The 23,800-nt window shown below is 34.4% G+C and overlaps 1 protein-coding gene across 2 annotated transcripts in view; it reads right to left on the bottom strand.

Moving 5' to 3' along the window:
- The window catches only part of ATL1 (atlastin GTPase 1), a 69,804-nt gene that overhangs the window by 33,354 nt on the left and 12,650 nt on the right, over positions 1-23,800 (bottom strand). Inside the window, exons 2-6 of one of the 2 annotated variants that reach the window (XM_065940403.1) lie at positions 10,342-10,589; positions 8,201-8,335; positions 7,654-7,758; positions 3,249-3,299; positions 986-1,042 (exon numbers count right to left, since the gene is read on the bottom strand). In XM_065940403.1, the coding sequence (XP_065796475.1) occupies positions 986-1,042; positions 3,249-3,299; positions 7,654-7,758; positions 8,201-8,335; positions 10,342-10,589 (596 nt within the window). The remainder of the gene's footprint in view (positions 1-985; positions 1,043-3,248; positions 3,300-7,653; positions 7,759-8,200; positions 8,336-10,341; positions 10,590-23,800) is intronic. The other variant, XM_065940405.1, reaches the window with a different exon arrangement.

Below are 23,800 nucleotides of genomic sequence, written 5' to 3'. Positions count from 1 at the left end.
TGGTTCCTTTGCCAGTTTTTGATGGGCATCCAATTCTTAACTGCAATACTTCCTTGCACATTCTATACATTAATCCCTTGTTGACTTTTGACACTGTTAATACGTTCTACCAATCCAGTCACTTTGTTTAGAGTCTTCTGATAAACAGAAATACTCTATTCTGATATAGTAATATCTATCAATTTTTCATTACATTTTTTGCTGGGGGAGTCTTAGTGAATAAATGTTTCTTCACACTAGTTCAGAAGGATATTCTCCAATATTTTATTCTATTAACTTTATACTTTTAAATTCCTTATTTAGTTTTTTAAGACAATTGGGGAATCCCTTCTATATATGGTGTTCAGTAGAAATTCAATTTTTTTCTTCAAAAAGTGAGTTAGTTCTTCCAAACCCTCATTTCCCACTGGTTTATGATGTGACCACTAATGAATGCCAAGTTTTCATATATAGAGAGATATTTCTGAACGCTATTTAGTTTCATTAGGTTTTTTCCCTCATATTTGTGCAGAATCGCACCATTTTCATTGCTATGGTTCTCTAGTATGTATTCAATCCCCCAATTTGGATTTCCTTTTTAAAACCTGACTTAAAAGAGAACTTAATTTTTCCAGATAAGTTATAGAAAAATGTGTTGCATTTCTCAAAAAAATTCTGTTATAGTTTTAATTGGAATTGCACTGAGTTTACTGGTTAATTTGGGGAAAATTAGATTCTCCACAACATTGAATCATCCCGTCTGGAATCATACTATATCTCTCTAGCTTATAACAATTTTTCTTTATGATCTTTAATGTAATTTTGAAAATATTTTCTCCATAAAGGCCTTTATATTTTGGATTTTTCTACTTAGCTATCAAAGTTTTTTTCTTTTTTTTTTGCTATTGTGAATGGAGAAAGAAACATGACTCTCTCAATTAATATACCTTGTTATAGTCTTCAGGAAACTCTAATAAGAATTTATCATCATTTAATACCCACTCACCTGAAATGGCTTCAGAAACGTTTCTTCCATTGCTAGCCTGCCATATTCAGTGAAAAGCTACAAGGAAAATCACACACCCGCACACACACACACATGCACCCACACACACAAAGAAAGAAAACTTCAGTATCTTCTTGGCTTTCTTTCACTAATTTTTTTCTTTAGCTGTAACATAATACTATATTATTAAGACTGCAGTAATCATTTTAAGTAACTAAGTATTAGATTAAGTAGAGCTACAGTAATCACATATTTTAAAATTAAGGACATAGTCCATTTTAAAGATAACACCTTTTATATCTAGAATGTAGGACAGTTTTTTTTGTGGGGAAGATAAGAGACAAAGAAACATGTGAAATGACCTTTCAAAGCAAAACTTGCCTAGATTAGACCAGAGAGCTATAAACTAAGTCGGATAATTTACAAAAATTGTTGCCTGAGGAAATTTAATGGCACAATGGCCTCGATTATTACAAAGGCATACAGGTGTTTGAGCAAGCTCCGGGAGATAGTGAAGGACTGGGAAGCCTGGCATGCAAAGCCTGGCGTGGAAGTCCATAGGGTCGCAAAGAGTAGGACACGACTTAGCGGCTGACCGACAGTAATAACAGACATTTGGTTTAAAAAGTGAAGAATCAAATAAACCACCTTTTATTTTTTATCGCTCCCAATTGAGAGGTACCATATCATTTTGTTTCGCCAGAAATGTAAGGTTTTAGAGAACATAGACTTGAGGGGGTCCCTGTGACTGGGCCCCTGCTGAGAGTTCTGTTCAGACTGGCCAAGTGGGTTTCCCGATGTGCACAAAGGAAATGCCACTTCACCACAAAAGAGTAGCAAGCTACAGAGGCATCTGAGGTGGGGGAGGGTACTGACACAGAGGACTTCTCTCCTTTGGCCTTGTAGAATAGCCCCCAAAGAATTACATTGCCTCTCCTGTGAAAACTGGGAATCTAGAAAGCAAATGATAATAACTAGGTATCTGATTATAGTAATTAAATGAAAGTCTGGAATATTATGCTTAAAAGCTGGTCTTGGAATCAGAATCATTGCTCATTTTCATCAGAATCATATACTAACATAATTTGAACTCACAATCTTTTCTGAGAAAGGATGAGGTGATGCCATTTACAGGAAAAATTTTTAAATGATCTCGAAAAGAGATTGATTACTTACTCAATATCACAATCCAAAATCAGTCCTTTTTTAGAAATCTTAAAAAGGTTTTGGATAGTGCCATGTCATTAACTGGCTAGGTTATGACACACACCTAAAGAAGCAGTTGTACTCACTCAGAGAAACATCTAACAATTATTCAGCATATCGTCTATTTTTCATAATTGATCAGTGTGATGCACCAGAAACATATTTGGGAGTAATGCTAGATGTGAACTCCAAATAATAGTTCCAGCCTCACATATCACCCTGTGCTATTATCCTTTGTTATCTGTTACACTGCATAGGGCCCTTATTGCCAAGATAATATATTAAAAGCAAAATTTTCTGTAAAATATGCAGAGGGAAACTATCAGAGAAAAAAATAGGTTTTTCTATTAAGATGTAGCTAATAATAACAAGAATTGAAAGAGAGTAGAGAGTGTGACAGAGATGAGAACTACCTTTAGGAAATATCTAATCTTCTACTAATTTGAGATTTAAATGCTGCCTGGAGAGTGAAAGAAACACCAAGTCCAATCAGATGATGAGGTTTCTATTTCCACTCTGTCACTAACTGGCAACTCATTCTTTTTCAGAAACAATTTCTTATTCGTAAAATATTAAGGATGAGTTAGGTGTCACTGAGGTTTCTTTCAGATCTAAAATAGAATTCTATGAGTTATCATCAGGTGTTCACCCATAGCTATAAAGTGGTCCACAGGAAAACAATCTGGCATATAACTGTTATTATACTAACAATTATTAAATCCTTGACCGTAAGACTTCAACTTCACATTCTGGGCCATTTTTAAGCCAAAGGTTCTTTTTCCTCTCTAACGTGCCATATATTTTCCTATATACAGGGTTGACAAGCAAGTAGCTTTACTGAAACAAAGGACTTTGAAAATTGAATTAGAAAGAACATAAGCATACAGGGTTAGAACAAGAAACCTGGAAATGTGACAACTTCCATTTGGTTATGTTTTTAAATCTTTCTGACTGTTAACATTTTCCAAGTACAAGAAGGCCTGACGAAATCTGAAAGTTCTGCTATACATGCCCCAAAGATTACCAGATATATAAAAGGGACTACAAATATTGTTACCTGAAGGTGCTGAAGATCATCCTCTTGGACATTTTGAGATAAATTATAAACCTTGATTAAGAAATAAAATCAAAATGAGAAAATAATTAGCAACATACTAAGCACTTATTTTGCTATTCTCTATTTTTGAAACATCTATTATCATAAAATCAAACTCTTTCGTGTATATTCTTCTATAATGATATTTGTAAGACCTTGAGAGAAAAGTAAAGAAAGCCTGAGAGACAGTAAACAATGCATTAATACAATGATCATAAAACTGTTTCAGAAATATAGTAGCCACCGGTTTTGGAGGCAGAATGTTAAAATTATTTTATGAACCTAATTCATCAATTAGTATTACAATAATCATTCTTATAAGCTTACCAAGAGAATAGCAATCTGGATCTTAGTAACCCATATATAAAATTTTTGTCTTGAAAAGTTATATTGGCTTCTTTACAATCAATTATTTAAGTCTATAGAAAATTTCATCACAAGGAAGTTCTGAATATGTTGCTTATATCCTCAGACACATGTTTTATTGCTTCATGAATAGATTAAAGTAAGAGGAAGAGAGGATAAATATCAGGAACTTCAAAGAAAAGTTAATGATGTTTGTTTATGTACTGATACAAACAGTATACTTTGTGTACTTTTTCAATAACAGATCACTTCTCAGATAATAATAGTCATTACTAAGGACTTAGCAGATTTTTCAGTGAAAATATTTAATGTCTACAGGAAAAATATAGATAATAATTATTTAAAAGGCAAAAATAATCTATTTTTAGTTGACTTGTTAGAAGTTAGATATTAAGTCAGTATTTTAAAGGCTAATTAAATTAAGAAGTATATTTTTAGAAGTTAGTCAACCTTACTTCTTACATCAATGAATAGATCATTCAGAGAATCAACAAGGAAACATCAGACTTAACACATTAGATCACATTGACTGAACAGATGCATAAAGATCATTCCGTCAAAACACAGCAGAATATACACACTTCACAAGTGAACCATTCTCAAGGACATGTCAGGTCACAAAACAAATCTTAATAAATTCAAAGAAGAATGAAATCATATCAAAGCGGCTTCTCCAACCACAATGGTATGAGACTAAAATCATTCACAAGAAAAAAAATGGGGAAAAAAACAGGAAAATGACCCAGAGGAGTCGGGTGGAGAGGGAGGTGGGAGGGAGGATCGGGATGGGGAATACGTGTAACTCTATGGCTGATTCATGTCAATGTATGACAAGACCCACTGAAATGTTGTGAAGTGATTGGCCTCCAACTAATAAAATAATATTTAAAAAAAAAACCAAAAAAAAACCCCCAAAAAACCCCAGGAAAATGTGGAGATTAAATAATGTGCTACTGAATAACCAACGGATCATGAAAGAAATAAAAGGAGAAATTTAAAATACCTAAAGATAAATGAGAGCAGAAATACCACATATCAAAATCCATGAGATGTAGCAAAAATGCTTCTGAGAAGAAAGTTCATAGCAATATGGGCCTACCTCAAAAAACAAGAAAATTCCTAAATAAATGATTTAATTTTATACCTAAAGAGACTAGAACAAAGCCCAAAGTTTGTAGAAGGAAGGAAATAATAAAGATGAGAGTAGAAATAAAGAAAATAGAGATTAAAAAACAATGAAAATATCAATGTAACTAAAAAATAGTTGAAAAGATAAATAAAATCAACAAGTCATTAGCTAGACTCACCAAGAGAAAAAGAAAGAGGGTTCAAATAAATAAAATCATAAATGAAAGAGGAGAAATTAAAACTGATACCACAAAAATACAAAAGATCATAAGAGACTACTATGAACAGTTATATGTCAACAAATTGGATGACCTAGAAGAAATGGATAAATTTCTAGAAACATGCAATCTCCCAAGATTGAAAAATCTGAATAAACTGATTACTAAAAAGGGATTGAAACAGGAATCAAAAAGCTCCCAACAAACATAAACTCAGGACCAGATGGCTTCAATGGCAAATTCTATAAAACATTCAAAGAAGATTTAATATCTATCTTTGTAAAAACATTACGAAAAAATTTTCAAATCCATTTTATGAAGCCAGCATTATCCTGATATCAAAACCAGAGAAGGACACCACAAAAAAAGAAAATTATGCCAATTCCCTGATGAATATAGATGCAAAAATCCTCAAAAAGATATTAGCAAACTGAAACCAACAATACATTAAAAGAGTAAACAAACCACAATGAGATACTACCTCCTACCTGTTAGAGTGGCTATTATTGAAAAGATAAGGAACAGTTACATGTTGGAGAGGATGTGGAGAAAAGGGAACCTTCATATACTGTTAGTAGGATTGTAAATTTGTGCAGCCACTAGGAAAAACAGTATGGAGATTCTTAAAAAAGTTAAGAACAGAGCTACCCTATGACCCAGCAATTCCACATTTGGGTATTTATCTGAAGAACATGTAAATACTATTCAAAAAGATATATGCACCCTTATGTTCAATACATCACTATTTATAGTAGCCAAGATACAGAAAGTCCTTATGTGTCCAACAATGGATGAATGGATAAAGAAGATGTAACACACACACACACACACACACACTGGATTACTGCTGCTGCTGCTAAGTCACTTCAGTCATGTCCGACTCTGTGCGACCCCATAGACGGCAGCCCACCAGGCTCCCCCATCCCTGGGATTCCTCAGGCAAGAACACTGGAGTGGGTTGCCATTTCCTTCTCCAATGCATGAAAGTGAAAAGTGAAAGGGAAGTCGCTCAGTCGTGTCCGACTCAGCGCGACCCCATGGACTGCAGCCTACAAGGCTCCTCGGTCCATGGGATTTTCCAGGCAAGAGTACTGGAGTGGGGTGCCATTGCCTTCTCCAACACTGGATTACTACTCAGCCATGAAAAGATAGAAATCCAGCCTTTGTGACAACATGGATGGACTTTGATGATACTTTGCTAAGTGAAATGGGTTAGAAGGATAAAAACAAATACCATGTTATTTTACTCATGTGGAATAAGTGAACGAATAAAATAAAAATGAACTCACAGAGATCAGATTAGTGGTTACCTGTGGACAAGAGGGGTGAGGGCTGGGCAAAATGGATAAAAAGGGTTAACTATGTGTAATAGATGGAAACTAGACTTATGGTGTGATCACTGTATACAGAAGGTGAACTATAATATTATACACCTGAAACTTATACTTATTAAAAAAAACTAGTCAGTCATAGGTTACAGTCATGACTTTCATTTTAAAGTTCTTTATAAAAAAATTCAGTCTTCCTTCTATCCATTTTTTCATTGTCCTAGCTACACATAACGCCCTGGTTGCCTGTTCACTAGGTCCCTTCTCCCTACATGCTTATGATCTCAGCTTTGATTTGCTCATCCTAACCACTCTGCCTTTCCTACCCTTTAAAATTATTTTACCTTTCTTTAATGGTCTGTTTCTTGGTCACTTTCTCTTCTTGCTCTTTCTAGTGAATAGAAAATATCTAAAAATTATCTTAAAATGTTTATGCTATGTGTTCTATAATCATAGTAAAAGCCTTAAGGGCTTTCATAAATTCATAAAGTGTACAATAACTTCAAAAACAATACTTAAGAAAGAGAGAGAGAGAAAAGGAGAGAAAGACATTTACTTTCCTAAATGTACCTTGTGTATTAGTCACTTGGTCATGTTCGACTCTTTGCGACCCCATGGGCTGTAGCCTGCCAGGCTTCTCTGTCCATGGAGTTCTCCAGGCAAGAATACTGGAGTGGGTTGCCATCTCCATCTCCAGCAAAAGTACCTTAAGGTACTATAAAAAGTTGTGTGTGTGTGTGTATATATATATATATTATATTTAGTAATGTTTCTACTAGGTCATTAAATATAACTTAGAATAGGTGGTCACAATGTAACTACATACATTAAAATTATTGACTTTGAAGTGAGTGAAGCCGCTCAGTCGTGTCTGACTCTTTGTGACCCCATGGACTGTAGCCCACCAGGCTTTTGCATCCATGGAATTTTCTAGGCAAGAGTACTGGAGTGGGTTGCCATTTCCTTCTCCAGGGGATCTTCCTGACCCAGGGATCAAACCCGGGTCTCCTGCATTGTGGGCAGACACTTTACTGTCTGAGCCACCAGGGAATTGTAGACTTTAAATAGAAAAAATTATCAATAAGATAATGTTTTCTGATTAAAGTAGGTAATTTGAAAACCGATCAGAAATTATATTACAGTAATTAGAAACAATTCTACTCTTAAAGAAATAATAAGAACTGGTATGCTAATTGAGTCAAATAATATATATATATAATTTACATTTCTGTTGTTAGTCTCACTACCACATTTACATAGAAATACATATATTCATAATTTTATTTAAAGAAATATCCATCAAAATGGATTTATTTTATTCCATACCTGAATTGAGCTGATCATTGTGCTAAGGGCAAATACTGTGGCTGAATCTCTCAAAGTTGACTGACTATCAAAGGTTCCCTGAGTATCCATCAATAGCACTGCAACCTGTAGGGAAGTAGAGTACATTATTGATAATTTATAGAACATGCAGGGCATTAGGGTTACCACAAAGTTAACACCATAAGGACTAAAGCAAATCATCAGCAATGAATATTTACTAGGTAACTTTTCACACGTGCCATGAATGCCACTGAAAATAGAAATATTAAGTTGCTGCTGAATACTATAATGATTAAATTTCACTGGCAATCCAACAAAACAGAAATAGCATTGCTAACTGATCTGCTGTTCTACTGTACCTATGATTTTGCCTACTGCGATCAACAGCAAGTAAGCTGGGAACGAAATAAGATGCTACCCACTTCCCTTTTAAACTTCATGTCAAATGGTCAAAATTAGTTTTTAAAAGAGTATTTTTGAGGATCCTGAAAAGTAGTAACTGCTGGTAAGTGAAAACTCAACTTTCTTTAAGAAGTTCACATCATACCTTTTTACCATCAGGTTTATTGATAAGGAAGATTTCACTCCATATCTGGATTCCTGTGGTCTCTCGTTCAGATCCCCCTCTCCACGAAAAACCGGTCAGTGGTTCATTGTGATCTCCAACCCAATCAACTGATTCCTATAAATTAAGAAAGTCTATGATACTAAACTAGATATGTGGTACAGGTTCTCCTACTCACCCGTACCAGTTAGTATTCCTCTTCAAATCTAGACAAAAGGAAAATAACATATACACATCTATTATACTGATACAACTGCCTTACTTACACATTCAAAAAAATTAATATAGAAGAGCAACCATATGTCACATACTATGCTACGTCCTGGGGATACAAAGATATCATTCCAGATAAGAGGAAGCTCACAGCCTAATATGGGGGACAGACATGATAACAAAGCATTATGATGCAATACATGCATGCCAAAATGGGTGTGTATTTTAGACATAACTGGAAGCATATAGAAAGAAGCAACTAACTCTTAGTCAGTTAAGACATCGCAGGAGAAGCGATATTAGAGCTAAGACTTGAAAGATGTTTAGGCATTTCCCAGGGAAGCAAACTCAGCGAGGGCATTCCAGAAACAAAGAAATAAAGGTATGAGAGAGAACATTATGTCAAGATATACACAATAATATGCAAAATGCTTCTCTATTGGGGGAGGAGGGAACAAATGGCAGGAGCATAAGCACCTAGCAGTAGGTGCAGAACAACAAAATCAAACCTGTTACACTTTAATTTGAGCAAATGCTCTTTAACATAAGCAACAGGAGAAGCATTATCAAGTATTTCATTCTAATGTTCATTTCACAATTAAAATTATGGCTATGCCTGAAACTACATAACCTGAAAGAATGGAAAGTATTCTAATTTTGTTCATTCAGTTTTCCTACCTGTGTTAAGCAGTGTACTGATGTTGGTATGACAGACATAGAAAATGGCAAGAATTTTGTTTGTTTTAAAAGCCTGAATGTATTTTGGTCATTCTGTTCTCATTTTGTTTGGAGGCTAGAGATAGATGATGTTAAAGTTAACATTACAAAGTTGTTCAAAAATATCTCATCTACATAAAAGTTCAGTCCAAAATGGATAATTATTATATAAATGCATAACCCAAAGTTTCTTTGTGTAGTATGTCTATTCTGCCTCAACATCCATATTTGCATCTGAATTGCTATGGGTAAAAGGGTAGACAAAAATACTGGTATGCTCTCAATTTCTAACTTTCTGTTCCCCAACTCTAATCTCCTATTTATCCTTCTGCTTTTGGTTGGTTGCATGCCCCTTAAAGCCTCTTTTATATGCCACACTATTATTTCAAATGTTACCACTGTGTTGGTTGCCTTTGGGGGTGGGTTAAAGGTGAGAACTGAGTGGGAAAAGATAACAGAACTTTGTGAGGTTAATAGCAAGATATACTTGATAGGATTTGGGGCTACCCAGGTATTTATATTTCCCCCCAAAAATCAGATATACACTTCAGATGTAACTACCTGTAAATGTTACAACAAAAGAAAAAAACTAAATAAATACTGAAATACATAATGATGATACATATTGAAATATTTATAGGGAAGAATACTGAAGTCAACAATTTACTTTGAAATGAATCAAAAATAAGATGGAGCAATGGACTGAAACAGGGAAGAATAGCTGAATACAACGAAGTAGTAAAGCAAAAATATTAATGTTATTGGTACAATCTAAGCAGTGCACATCCAGGTATTCACTGCAAGGTTCTTTTAGCTTTGCTGCATGTATGAAAAATGTCATTGTAAAATGTTGGGCACAAAATGACTATAATAAAAATTATGACAAAAGTTATTCGACATTTTTAACACTTAACATGTGAAGTTTATAACTGTATCACTGTACTTGCCTATTTTCAAAATAATGTTAAAAAATGTGTTATGTTCTAAGGGAAATGTAGCAAAGTGGCTTCAGACAAAGTGGCCTGTATAGTTTGGTCCCCAAAGCACCAGAGTTGGAATGGTTACACAATAGCATTTTAAACTAGTTCATCTTTGGGGAACATAATAATGGAATCATTGGACACTACTACTAAATAAAAACACAAAGTGATAGAAGCACAGAAATCAGAAAACTTTTTAAACTTCTTCCCTACCTGGTTATACATGTATCTCAACATGAAGTCCATTAGGAAGGATTTTCCTTTTCTAAATGCTCCAGCAACAGATACAGCGACGACTTCCTTGTCCCTGACAGCCTCAGAGAGAAGGATCCGATTTAGAGCAGTTTCATCTAATTCAAAGGAATGGTCATCTTTGACAATGAGGACTTGGACTGGTCCTGCCTTTTTCACTGGCTCTTCCTCCTCAGAGCTCCATTCGTACGTCTTTTCTGAAAACCCACCTGTTGAATAAGATAAGAATTTATTCAGAAATCACAGGAAATGTGTATGTACCTCTTCACTCTCAAACATCTGAAACAGGGGCACAGTGGAATTTGTTGTTGTTCTGTCGCTAAGCAGTGTCCAACTCTTTGACACCTCGTGGACTGTAGCATGCCAGGCTCCTCTGTCCTCCACTATCTCCCAGAGTTTGCGCAAATTTATGTCCACTGAGTCGGTGATGCCATCTAACCACCTCATCCTCTACTGCTCTCTTCTCCTTTGGCCTTCAGTCTTTCCCAGCATCATGGTCTTTTCCAGTGGGTCGGTTCTTCGAATCAGGTGGCCAAAGTATTGGAGCTTCAACTTCAACATCAGTCCTTCCAATGAATATTCAACATTGATTTTCTTTAGGATGGACTGGTTTGATCTCCTTGCTGTCCAAAGGACTCTCAAGAGACTTCTCCAGCAGTTTGAAAGTATCAAACTGTGGTGCTCAGCCTCACATGACTACTGGAAACACCATAGTTTCTACTATACGGACCTTTGTTGGTAAAGTGGTTTCTGCTTTTTAATATGCTGTCGAGGTTTGTCGTAGCTTTCCTCCCAAGGCATGTCTTTTAATTTCATGACTGCAGTCACTGTTCACTGTGATTTTGGAGATCAAGAAAATAAAATCTGTCACTGCTTCCATTTTTCACCCTTCTATCTGCAATGAAGTGGTAAGACTGGATGCCATGATATCAGTTTTTTTTAAGGCTGAATTTCAAGCCAGCTTTTTCAGTCTCCTCTTTCACCCTCACCAAGAGACTCTTCAGTTCCTCTTCACTTTCTAGGGTGGAATTAGAAATGCTCCTTTTATTGACATATATGCTGTCATTTACATTATATCTCAGAAAGACTTACAGCTCATCTTTCTCATCAACTGGCCAAATCAAATAGAATTTTACTTTTAAGAAAGCTCTAAATCAGTGCAGAGATCTCTGTTTATTGAGTGAGAAAAAAATCAAAGCAAAAGCCTCTACTTTTGGAGCAAAAGAATAAAATAGCTTTAGTTTACACTTCATCCCTTAGAAATAAGTTTAATTATTCACATTAAGGATTCTGGTAACACTTTTTAAAGCTGAACATGTGTAGGAAGAAATACACAGAGGGACTCAGAATCACATATTCTAAAATTATACTTTGTAGCAATGGAAGTTACAGATAATTAAATTGAGTAGGGCCAGATTATAGAAGTCCTTCAAATCCATGGCAGAGCGGTCTGGATATAATTCAACCAGAAAATAAAAAGCTTTGAAAGTTAACTTTGTGTAGAGATCTTATTAAAAAGGTGGGTGACTCTGTGAAATGACTAAACCTCTTAGTTTCTTCATCTGTAAAACAGAATAGGTACTATTAACAGTATCTATTTAATAGAGTTGTTGGAAAGATGAAGGGAGTTACTACATGTAAAGTGTTGAGAACAAGGCTGGGCACACAGCAAGCTCATAAAGGTCAGCTATGATCATCATCCCTACCACTACCTTGGGATTATAAATTGAACTAAGTATTCCTGGAAGAAGTTCTGCCTATTTTCTATAAACTTATGTGTGTTTGTGTATGTGTGTGCATGCATGTGTGTTTTCAGTTTTGTATTTAATTGTCAAAAATGCTATTGCTGACAGAGGGCCTATTTTAGAAATCATCCTTAATATATAAGAATTTCTGAACCCTAGACTTTGGCATTTGTAGTATATTATAAAACAACTTCAATGTGTCAAGTGATATATTCTTAGATCCGTAGCTTTTTTAATGTACCTTCATAATGTCCTCCCACTTTGACTCTGGGGTTAGCTAAGTGATTTGTTTTATGACACAGCAGAAGATGTGAGACATGATGGAGCAGAGGACACTTGAGTATTTCCATTTTGTTCTTTCACCTCTGCTGTTCATTATGAGACTATCCCTAGACTAGTCTGCTGCAGGATGAGAGATACTTGAAGCAGAAGCATACTGCCTGTTCCAGCCAGGGCCCCCAGCAAGCCAACCCCCAGCCATGTGAGGAAGCCCAATCAAGATGAACAGATTTGCCTAACAACAATTTCAACATGTGATCAATAAATGCCATTCCTCTATGTCCCTGATGTTTTATGACCATTTATTATGAAACATAACAGGCAATAAATAACTGATAGAGCCTACAACCCCTTTCTTTAGGAAGGCAGTTGGAGAAGGAAATGGCAACCCACTCCCGTGTTCTTGCCTAGAGAAACCCAGGGACGGGGGAGGGAGCCTGGTGGGCTGCCGTCTATGGGGTCGCACAGAGTCGGACACAACTGAAGTGACTTAGCAGCAGCAGCATAGTGTAGTGGTTAAAAACACAGGCTATGGAACCAGATGGCTGAGATTCCAATCAAGACTTCCCCATTTCTTAGCTGAGTAACCTTAGGCAAGTTGTTTAACCTCTTTGTGTCTATCTCATAAAGTTGCTGTGAATTAATATACACATGTAATACACTTAGAACCCTGACTGGTATATGTATTAGCTATTGAGATGACCATATGGTTTTTCATCTTTAATCTATTACCTACCTAAGTCATTTAGTCATGTCTCCTTGCGATCCCATGGACTATGGCCCACCAGGCTTCTCTGTCCATGGAATTCTCCAGGCAACAATACCGAAGCGGGTTGCCATATAGTGAGTAACATAACTTTTCACTTTTGTATAAATCTAACATTTTCAGGGTGCAGAATATTAATTACACACTATTGGATATAGTTTGCTAAATTTGTTTAGGATTTATACAGCCATATTTATAAATGAATTTGAGTAAACTCCGGGAGTTAGTGATGGGCAGGGAAGCCTGGCATGCTGCAGTCCATGGGGTCACAAAGAGTCAGACACGACTGAGTGACAGAACTGAACTGAACTGATTCATAAATGAGTTGAGTCTATGACTTTCCTTTCTCATTTGTCTTTGACTGGTTTATTAACAAAGCTACACTGGCTTTACAAAATGAATTCGCAAATTCTTCCTTTTCTATCTTCAGAAAGAGTAGTAAAGGATTAAATAGCCTATAAAACTATCTGGGTCTAGCATTTTCTTTGTGAGATAATTTTTAACTGCTATCTCAATTTCATGAATATTTATGATGCTATATTAGTAGTAATAAAGCTTTTTATTTCTTCTTGAGAAACTTTTGGTACATTATATGCTTCTAGGAATTTTTCTCCATTGTCTAGAAGTTCAGACAATATATCAAAAAAGACAAAGATGTGAACTGTATTATTAGCCAACCTGACCAATTTGACATCTAATAATTGCAGAATCATGCATTTTTTAAAGTTCATATGGGGCATTTACCAAATAGACCATGTACCAGTTCATAAATCAGATCTCAGCAAGCTTCAAAGTATTAAAATAATATGTTTTCTGACAATAGAGAAATTAAAATATAAATCAGTAACAAGAGAATATTTAGAAAATTCCTAAATGTCTGGAAATTAGCAGTAAATTTCTAAATAACCTATGAATAAAAGAAGAAATCATAATAAATTAGAAAATGTTGTACACTAAGTGATCTAATGAATGTTCTAATCCATTCATCAATGCGTCTATCTACAAACTGATGCAGCAATACTACATTATCTTATTCAAAACAGCTTTATGAAAAATCACTATAAATAGTGGGCAAACCCCTCCTAGTTTCTAATTATTATTGGTTGTGGCTATTTTGATCCCTTCCATATGAATATTAGAATCAATATGTTAGTGTGTAGTATCTTATTTAAATAGAAGTAGAGAAAATATGACATGTTAGAATCTTACTTAGAGGAAATTTATACCTGGAATGCATTTAGTAAAAACATGTTTGAAAAATCATAATCTAATATCCATCTCAAGAAGAAAAAGAATAGCAAACTAAATGCAAAGAAAAGGTAAGAAATAATAAAGACAGTATCAGAAATCAATAAACTACAAGTAAAGATCAAGATTAATTCAATAATCTAAGACCAGTCAAAGAAAAAAGAAAAAATCCCAGATTATCACTATCAGATATTAAAAAAGATTCACACAGATCCTACATTATATTTAAAAATAACATGAGAATATTATGAATAATTTTTGTTAATAAATTTGATAATTTTAATGAAATACATAAGAAATAACACATTTATTTTAAAAACTACACAAGAATAAATACAAAATATAAATAATCTTATATCTGGAAAATTAGTTCAATTCATATTTTAAAATCTTCATGCAAAAACAAAATAAAATAAAACTCCAGGCTCAGTTGGTGAACTTCCATGGTAAATTTTTCCAAATATTTAGAGAAAAAAATAATAGGCATCTTACACAAACTCTTCAGAGAACAAAAATAAGGCACCTTTCTCAACTTGTTTTGTGCTTTCAGCAAAACTATCATACCAAAATGTGTCAAGAATATTTCAAAAAGGAAAATTATAAGCCAGTGTCTCTTAAAGATGAAACTCAAAAAGTTCTAAAAATACATAGCAATTCAATTCCAGAGACAATTAAAAAATCTAATACATCACAACTACATGGTATTTATTTATTAAAGAAATTCAAGGTTAGCTTAACAATCAAAGGCAAGCAATTGGCTATATTAAGTAAAAGGGAAAACTATAATTTCAATAGATTCATAAAAACAGGTATAAAAATGTAACACTTACTTCTGATTGAAAAAAACTCTCAACAAATTAGGAATATAAGGGAAATTCTCTAATCTGGTCAATGGTATCTACAGATATAGCTAATGCTATACTTAGTTTTGAAATAATGAAAGATTTCTCTGAAATTAGGGATCTGACATGGATGACTACTTCTAATTCACATTATACTGAAAGTATTAGCCAATACAACAGGTAATATAATTCACCAAAGATAAAAGGGTGGGAGAACAAGAAATCAAATATCATTATCTACAGATGACATGATTATGCATGCAGAGACTCCAAAAGAATATATAGATAATTAATAAATTTAGCAAAGTTTCCGGATATGAAGTTGATTTCTTTTATGTTATAAACTTGCAGCAAAAAGTTACAAAATGAAATTTAGAAAAGCACTCACAAATATATAGTCAGTTGACTTGTTCTTGGTCAATTAACTTTTTGTAATAGTTTAACTGGAATATAATTTGCATACCATATAATTTATCCATTTAAAGGAAATGATCGATTTGATGGTTTTTAATAATTGTACAAACTATCACCATAATTAGTTTTATAACATTGTGGTCACCTCCCAAAATACCTACATTCTTTAGCAGTCATCCCCATTCTTCCCTACCTACCTCCAGCCCTAGGCAACCATTAGTGTATCAAAGATTTGCCTATTTTGGACATTTCATATAAATGGAATCATACAGTAGGTGATGTGATCTTTTGGTGACTTTTCTTGATTTAGCATAATGTTTTCCAGGTTTATCCAGTACATGTCAGTACTTCATTTTTTATGGTCAAATAATATTCCATTGTGTGAATATACTATATTTATCCATTAACTAGTTGATAGTCATTTAGGTTGTTTCCACTTTTGGCTATAATGAATAAGGTTGTTATAAACTTTATGTACAAGTTGGTATGTGTACATATGTTTTAATTTCTCTAGGATGTTCAACTGATTTGTGACAAAGATGCTAAGGTAATTCAATGGGGAAAGAACAGTCTTTGCAACAAATGGTACTGGAACAGGATATCTAAATGCAAAAAGTAAACCTAGATATATTACACTCTACACAAAATATTAACTCAAAATGGATCACTAATCTTAAGGTAAACCCAAAACTATTAAATTTTTGGAAGAAAATGTAAAAGATTTATGACATTGTATTAGGCAATGATTTCTTAGATATGATTCCCAAAGCATGACCCATAGATTTAGTCTTTTTAGGCTGCTATAACAAACTACCACAGACTGGTTAGCTTGTATATAACAATTTTTTTTTTCACAGTTCTGGAGGCTGGAAGTCTGAGATTAGGGTGCCAGTGTGGTCAGATGAGGACCTTTTACCAAGTTACATATTTCTCATTGTATCCTCACATGGTTGGAAAGACTGTAGAGTTCTGTGGGAGCTCTTTTCTAAGAGCATTAAATCCGTTCATAAGGCTCCACCCTCATTTCCTGATCACCTCTCAAAGGCCCTACTTTCTAATACCATTTCACTGGGCTTTAGGTTTTCGACATATGAATTTTGGGGAGATACAAATATCCAGACCATAGCATCCATCAAAGAAAAAATTATAAACTAGACTTCATTAATTAAGAATGTCTGCTTTTCAAAAGATATTATTTAGAAAATGAAAAGACAAGCCATAGACTTGGAGAAGTATTTGCATATCATATATCTGATTAAGAAAAAACTTATAGAATTCATAAAGGACTCTCAAAACTCAATGATAGTGAAGAACTAATCCAAATGAAAATAGGAAAAAGACTTGAATGAACACTTAACTAAGGAAAATATATGAATAAATTTTACTGTATATTGTACCTTAAATTTTACTGTATCAGTTCAGTTCAGCTAAGTTGCTCAGTCGTGTCTGACTCTTTGCGACCCCATGAACAGCAGCACGCCAGGCATCCCTGTCCACCAACTCCCAGAGTCCACCCAAACCCATATCCATTGAGCCGGTGATGCCATCTAACCATCTCATCCTCTATCGTCTCCTTCTCCTGCCCTCAATCTTTCCCAGCATCAGGGTCTTTTCAAATGAGTCAGTTCTTTGCATCAGGTGGCCAAAGGATTGGAGTTTCAGCTTCAACATCAGTCCTTCCAATGAACACCCAGGACTGATCTCCTTTAGGATGGACTGGTTAGATCTCCTTGCAGTCCAAGGGACTCTCAAGAGTCTTCTCCAACACCACAGTTCAAAAACATCAATTCTTCAGTGCTCAGCTTTCTTTACAGTCCAACCCTCACATCCATACACGACCACTGGAAAAATTTTTAAACAATCAAACAACTTTTACATATCATTATTAAACCTGATACATCTACTAATACATGTGCTGGTAAATATTTAACAATCAGCTCTTAGAGGGAGATGGGTGTGGAAAAGTCCTGCTTTGTAGCATTTGCCAATTTCTGTGATATAAATACTACCACTATGACCCAATTCAATCTACCAGAGCGACTCACTGAGTGCGGCGCTGGGAAAAGATGCACCTGATCAGCTCTCATTATCTAGTATGAGCTGACTCTAATGTACCACTGAAATCTAACGAAAGGTATTTAAGACTTGTATAGAAAACAGAAAACATTACTGAAAGAGGTATATATGTGTCCTCAGATTAGAAGGGTCTCTGTAATAAATGTGTCAATGCTCCCCTGGATTCTTTGATTGGTTATAATACTGATCAAATTCCCAGCAATCTTTCTAGTTGATTAACAAGCTTATTTCTTTCTTATACAAACCCTTTTTGTGAAGATTAACTAGCTCATATGGAAAGGCTAAGAGCCAAAAACACAAAGACAACCTTAAAGACAAACAAACTTGGGGGATTTACACTAACAGACACCAACAGATACTCAAAACTTACAATAATCAAGGCAGGGTGATATTGTCACAAGGATAAACAAGTAAACAAATAGAGAAGACCAGAGATTTTAGAAACAGACCCACAAATACACAAGCAGCTGACTTAAAACAATGTGCAACTGCAGTAAATGAAGAAAGTATGATCTTCAATAAATGATGCTAATTCAACTGGATATTCATATGAGGGAGGAGAAAATGAACCTTCAACTCTAGCTCTCACCATAAATAAAAATCAATTCCAAATAAGTCTTAGATCTAAATGTGAAATTGGAAAAGCAAAGGATACAAACAAGCAAATAACAAAAACCACAATATCAAATGATTCCACACATATGAAAAGATATTCATTCTCATGCAAATGAAAAGTGAAAAATATATTGATACATTTTTATATAATAGATTTGTAAAGTTCAGAGATAATTCCTTTCTTTAGCTGGGATGTGAATCTATATTCTCAGATACTGCAGGTGGGAATTTAAATGGACATAGCATCTTCAGGCAGTAACTTGGCACATAATTATCAAAAATACAAATATACATTCTCTTTGACCCAGCAATGCCATTTCAAAGAGTTCATCCTGCAGGCAGACTTGTACATATTCAAAATACCAGAAGCAATGTTAATCCCCATCAACATGGGACTAATTAATAAACTATGATTCATTTGTCTATGAAGTATAAGGTAGTTATAAAGAATAAAGAAACTCATCTGAAACAATTGCCAATGTATATTATGAAAAAACAATTCAAGGTGTAAAACAGTGTGTATTGTATAGCATGGTATCATTTGGGGGAAAAAAGTGTGCAGGAGCGTGTGTTTGGCATGTTTGAGGAACAGCAAAGGGTGTATAAGTTTCGGCAGCAGCTTGGGAAGGGTATGAAGGGCCGGATTATGCAAAATAAGACAAGTTAAGATCTGAAAGGATCTTAGACAGAGTGGATGTTGGGGGTGAGAGAAAGAGAAAAGACATCAGTGGATGTTTGTATGTGATTATTCTCTCCAACTTGTGGGTGTGGATGCGATACATAACTTTGAACTCGTAGTTTAGATGTCCAAGGTCTTTGAAGAGCTACCAGTAGGCTTAGTGAAGAGGAAGGAGATTATATATTAAGTATGACATAAGTGCTGTAAAATAAAATAAATATCTGAGTTGTGACTTTAAAATAATAAGGCAGTTTATGGGAAAAAGCCTCATTACAATGTAAGCCAATTGCCATTTTAAATATTCCTTTTTGGTTAGGAAACTTTTAAAAATACAGGAATATTTTGTTATTAATAGAAATGAATCTGTGTAGTCATAAATATATAATCACTAGTTTGTATCTCATCTAGAGTTAAGAAAGACTTCCTAGCTGAAACCTACTCTACTATCTATATATATATAAATGGTAATCAATATTTACATATAGAACTATTTAGATAAGCTACAACCCAGATGTCTGATAAATGGATCCAAAAAGTGTGGATAACCATACAATGAAATATTATTCAGCAATAAAAAAAAGGCTAAAACATGGATGAACCTTGAAAACACAATGTTAAATGAAGGAAGCCAGTCACAAAGGACCACATACTCTATGATTCCATTTATATGAAATGTCCAGAAGAGGCAAATCTATAGAGACAGAAGGTGGTTGAGTGGTTGTCTAGGGAGTGGAAGTGGATTAGGGGGTGATGTCTAAGAGGTACAAATTTTCTTTTGGGGGCTAATAAAATGTTCTAAAATTGTGGTAATGAAGGCATAGCTCTGAATACACTAAAAAACCACTTAATTACACATCTTTAAATAAGTGAATTGTATGGCATATGAATTATGTCTCAAAATATTTTAAAAACTATTTAGAAAAACTTAAGTTTCTGTGGAAAAAAAAGAGGTCAAAGTTGAAAACAGATTGAAAATATCTGGAGAGCAGAGACTGTCTTACGTCTTGTAAAAACTTGTAACAGAAGCTTACACAGTAGGTACTTGATAAACATTTTTATGAATTTGATAGAAAATAACCAAAAAATATTAGAATCTACAGTATAAGCAAGAACAACAGTTTTATGCTAGATTTATTATTCACAACTATATTTTATCCAAGCAATAAATATCCTTGTTCTGAAAGAATTCAAAAGTTCTCTGGAATACATGCCAAGTCTCTTTAGCACCAACCAGATTTCTACCTTCTTAAATATGTTTTGCTAAACTAAGCTTAGTTTCAATTCAGAGCACTATGTAAATTTTTAAAAGGCAGAAAACAGGTCAGAAGCTAATCAGATGGGAATTAGCATTTACTATGAATAATACAAATGTACAGCTTACAAGGAGAGAACCAAAAAATATGTATCATGTCACCTTTTTACATATTGAATCTTATATTCAGTAAAGGGATTTTAGGGACTTTTCTGTTCTACGTGATGTTTTAAATCAATGGAAGCTGGTCACTCAGCTACTGAATTAAGATATGTTGAAAAGGAACTTCAAAAACTTACAGAGAATAATCATTTCAATATACTGAAAATGCTGTGGATGTGTATTTCTAATTTTAATTGTAAACTATACACCGTCTCTCCAGCAAAAATCAAACCCTGAAAGATGACTACCTCTGAGTATACTGAAGCCTTTATAGAGAAAAGACATAGCACCTAGGAAACTGTCTCTTGGCAACTGAAATTGAAAGGAAATATTACTTCTTCTTAAACTATTAAATCTTTTGTAACAGTGGAAGTTGAAGGATGACAGAGAAAACATTTGAATGAGCACCTGAGACTGACTTCCAAAAACACAGCCAAAGGATATTTATTCAGAAAGGGACAAATGGAGTTGAGGAAACAAAAACAAAATTATGAACTCATAAAATGAATTTTAAGATTGTTCCAGCAACAGTAGAGGTTTAAGTTACAATGAGATGATGACACATAACAGACCACAAAACACTACTATGCAGATTCTCAAATTGTTCTGCTATTAACAACACCTTTGAGGATGAGGGTTACAAGGAATAATGCAGATCCTGCAACTTCAGAGCTTCGATGAAACAAATTATTCAGCGGGCTGTTTCTTTTTACTGAATCCAAAGGCATTCCATGAACAGTAATATCTCTAGAAGAACAATGCCATCGTGATTAGGGCACTTTATGTAAATATACATATAAAGTATATATACACACATATATTTCATATATTCATGTATGTACATGAAAAGACTTCAATCCTAAAGGAAATCAACCCTGAATATTTACTGGAAGGACTGGTGCTGAAGTTGAAGCTTTAATACTTTGGCCACCTGATGTGGAGAACCAACTCACTGGAAAAGATCCTGATGCTGGGAAAGACTGAAGGCAAAAGGAGAAGAGGAAGACAGAGGATGAGACAGTTGGATGGCATCACTGACTCAGTGGACATGAGTTTGAGCAAACTCCAGGAGATAGCGAAGGACAGGGAAGCCTGGCATGCTGCAGTTCATGGGGTTGCAGAGTCGGACACGACTTAGCGACTGAATGACAACAAAAGAGAAGAAAAATGAATGGTTAATAGACATAGGGGGAAAAGTTCAGTCTTTTCAGGAACTGAAGAAATGCTAATTAAAAGGAGAATCTAAAAAATAAAAAGAGATAAACATTTTGCCTTTATAACTTGCAATGGTTATAAAATATATACACTCTGAATTGAGAACATTAAAAAAACACTAAAAACTATAGGTATCCTTTAATGAAACAATTCCATTTCTAGGAATTTATCCTAAGGAAATTAATGTCAGGATTGTGCATATGTATTTATCTACATAAAGGTTCATAACAGCATTATTTATTTAACAAAAAATTGGAAACAATCTAAATCTCTAACTCTAGGGTATTGTAAATAAATTATGTCACAGTTATACTCTGCAGAATATGGAGCCATCTGAAAGCATGTTATAGAAAAATATCTAATCATGAAAAAATATGCTCACATATTTTAAGGAAAAAAGCAGATGGGAAGTGTTAATTCCAATGAAAGAAAACAAACAAATCTGCATGCAGTTATACTACGTGGTTTCTAAGGAACTGTCTCATCCTTTAATCATCTCTGAGTCAGCTATTTTGAAAATGGGTGGTTACTCCTTCTGCTGAACATCATCCGCGTCATGCTCAGGTCTATTTCCACCATTCTAAGCTCGTTTCTCTACGGTAGATACTAGAAGTGTGGAAACTATAGTACTACAATTCTTACAATTCCATCTTAGCTGGATTCTGGTTTGGGTTTTGCCCATGAAAGACACTCACGATATTTGGAGGCAAGAGTGAAGAAGAAACCTTTTACTATCTTCTAACAGGGTGGACAGATATATGAGCAGATAGTACCTATGAGGCTTGCAGGATATGTCAAAGCAGCAGAACTGAACCAATTCACACGGATAGTAGCCAAAATTTTAAAGGTACTTTGAAGAAATATATGCCTGGACCTTTGGAATGGGCATGGAGTATAAGAATACTTGATCCCATGTGAAGGCTCAACAAAGGGCATTTACTGTTAGAGGAGGTTCTCAAAAGTTAGATGGACAAAGTGACTGACTCATTTTGTGAATGTCAGTCAGCTTCCTACTCAAGCCACTCCTGCACAGTAGGCCCATAAACTAAATCAGCAAAAGACATATGAAGATCTATATTAACATCAGACAAAATAGCCTTTGGGCAAAAAGTATTAACTCAGGAGAAAGAAGTTCACTATATAAAAATAAAAGGCTCAATTCATCAGGAAGATGTAATAACTCCACATTTGTGTGCACCTAACAACGTAGCTCAAGATCCATAAACAAAGCTTAAGGGAATATTAAGAAAAAAACTGACAAATCTACTGTCACGGTTTAAAACATCTTTCAAAATTTTAAAGTACTTATCAGATATCAGTATCTGGTAGATCAAGCAGTTCAGAAATCAGTTAAGAGTTTGGAAGATATAAACAATACATTTAACAAAGCTGAGCTAATGAACAAACATAGCACACTGCATCAAAACTTAGTAAACAAAAAGTGCTAGTCAAACTTACAAGGAATATTTCTAAAAATTAAACATCTAGTAGGACAAAAAACAAGTTTCAGCAAAGTTCACAACCAGCTATTTTATGAACCTGAAATGCCCAATATTGCAGCCACTAGTCACATATGACTGTTTAAATTAAATTAATTAAAATTAAATAAAACAAAGTGTTTGGTTCTTATTCTCACTGGCCATACTTCAAATGCTCAAAAGACACATATGGCTAGAAGTTACCATATTGGACAGTACAGGTATATTGGGCTGGCCAAAAGATCTGTTTGGTTTTTTTCTGTGAGACAGCTCTAGTAGCACTGGTCTTTAACTTCATTCAAAACAATTTTGTTAGACTGTATTATGGTAGTAGTCATATCAGTGTGCACTTAAAAAGATCAAAATTGATGAATTTTTGTGTAGCCATTTTAATGTTGAAGATGGAAGAAAAAAAGCAGCTTTTTCAGCATATCATGCTTTATTGTTACAAGAAAGGTAAAAACAAAAGTGAAATGCAAAAAAAGATTTGTGCAGTATATGGAGAAGGTGCTGTGACTGACCAAATATGTCAAAGTGGTTTGTGAAGTTTTGTGCTGGAGATTTCTCTTCAGACAGGCATCAACAATTTGACAACAAATGAATCAAGATATAAATTGAGAACAGTCAATGTTATACCACTTGGGAGATA

Source organism: Muntiacus reevesi, chromosome 7 (genome assembly GCF_963930625.1).
Source record: "Muntiacus reevesi chromosome 7, mMunRee1.1, whole genome shotgun sequence".
NCBI classification, from domain to species: Eukaryota; Metazoa; Chordata; class Mammalia; order Artiodactyla; family Cervidae; genus Muntiacus; species Muntiacus reevesi.
This window is presented reverse-complemented; position numbering and strand designations above follow the sequence as displayed.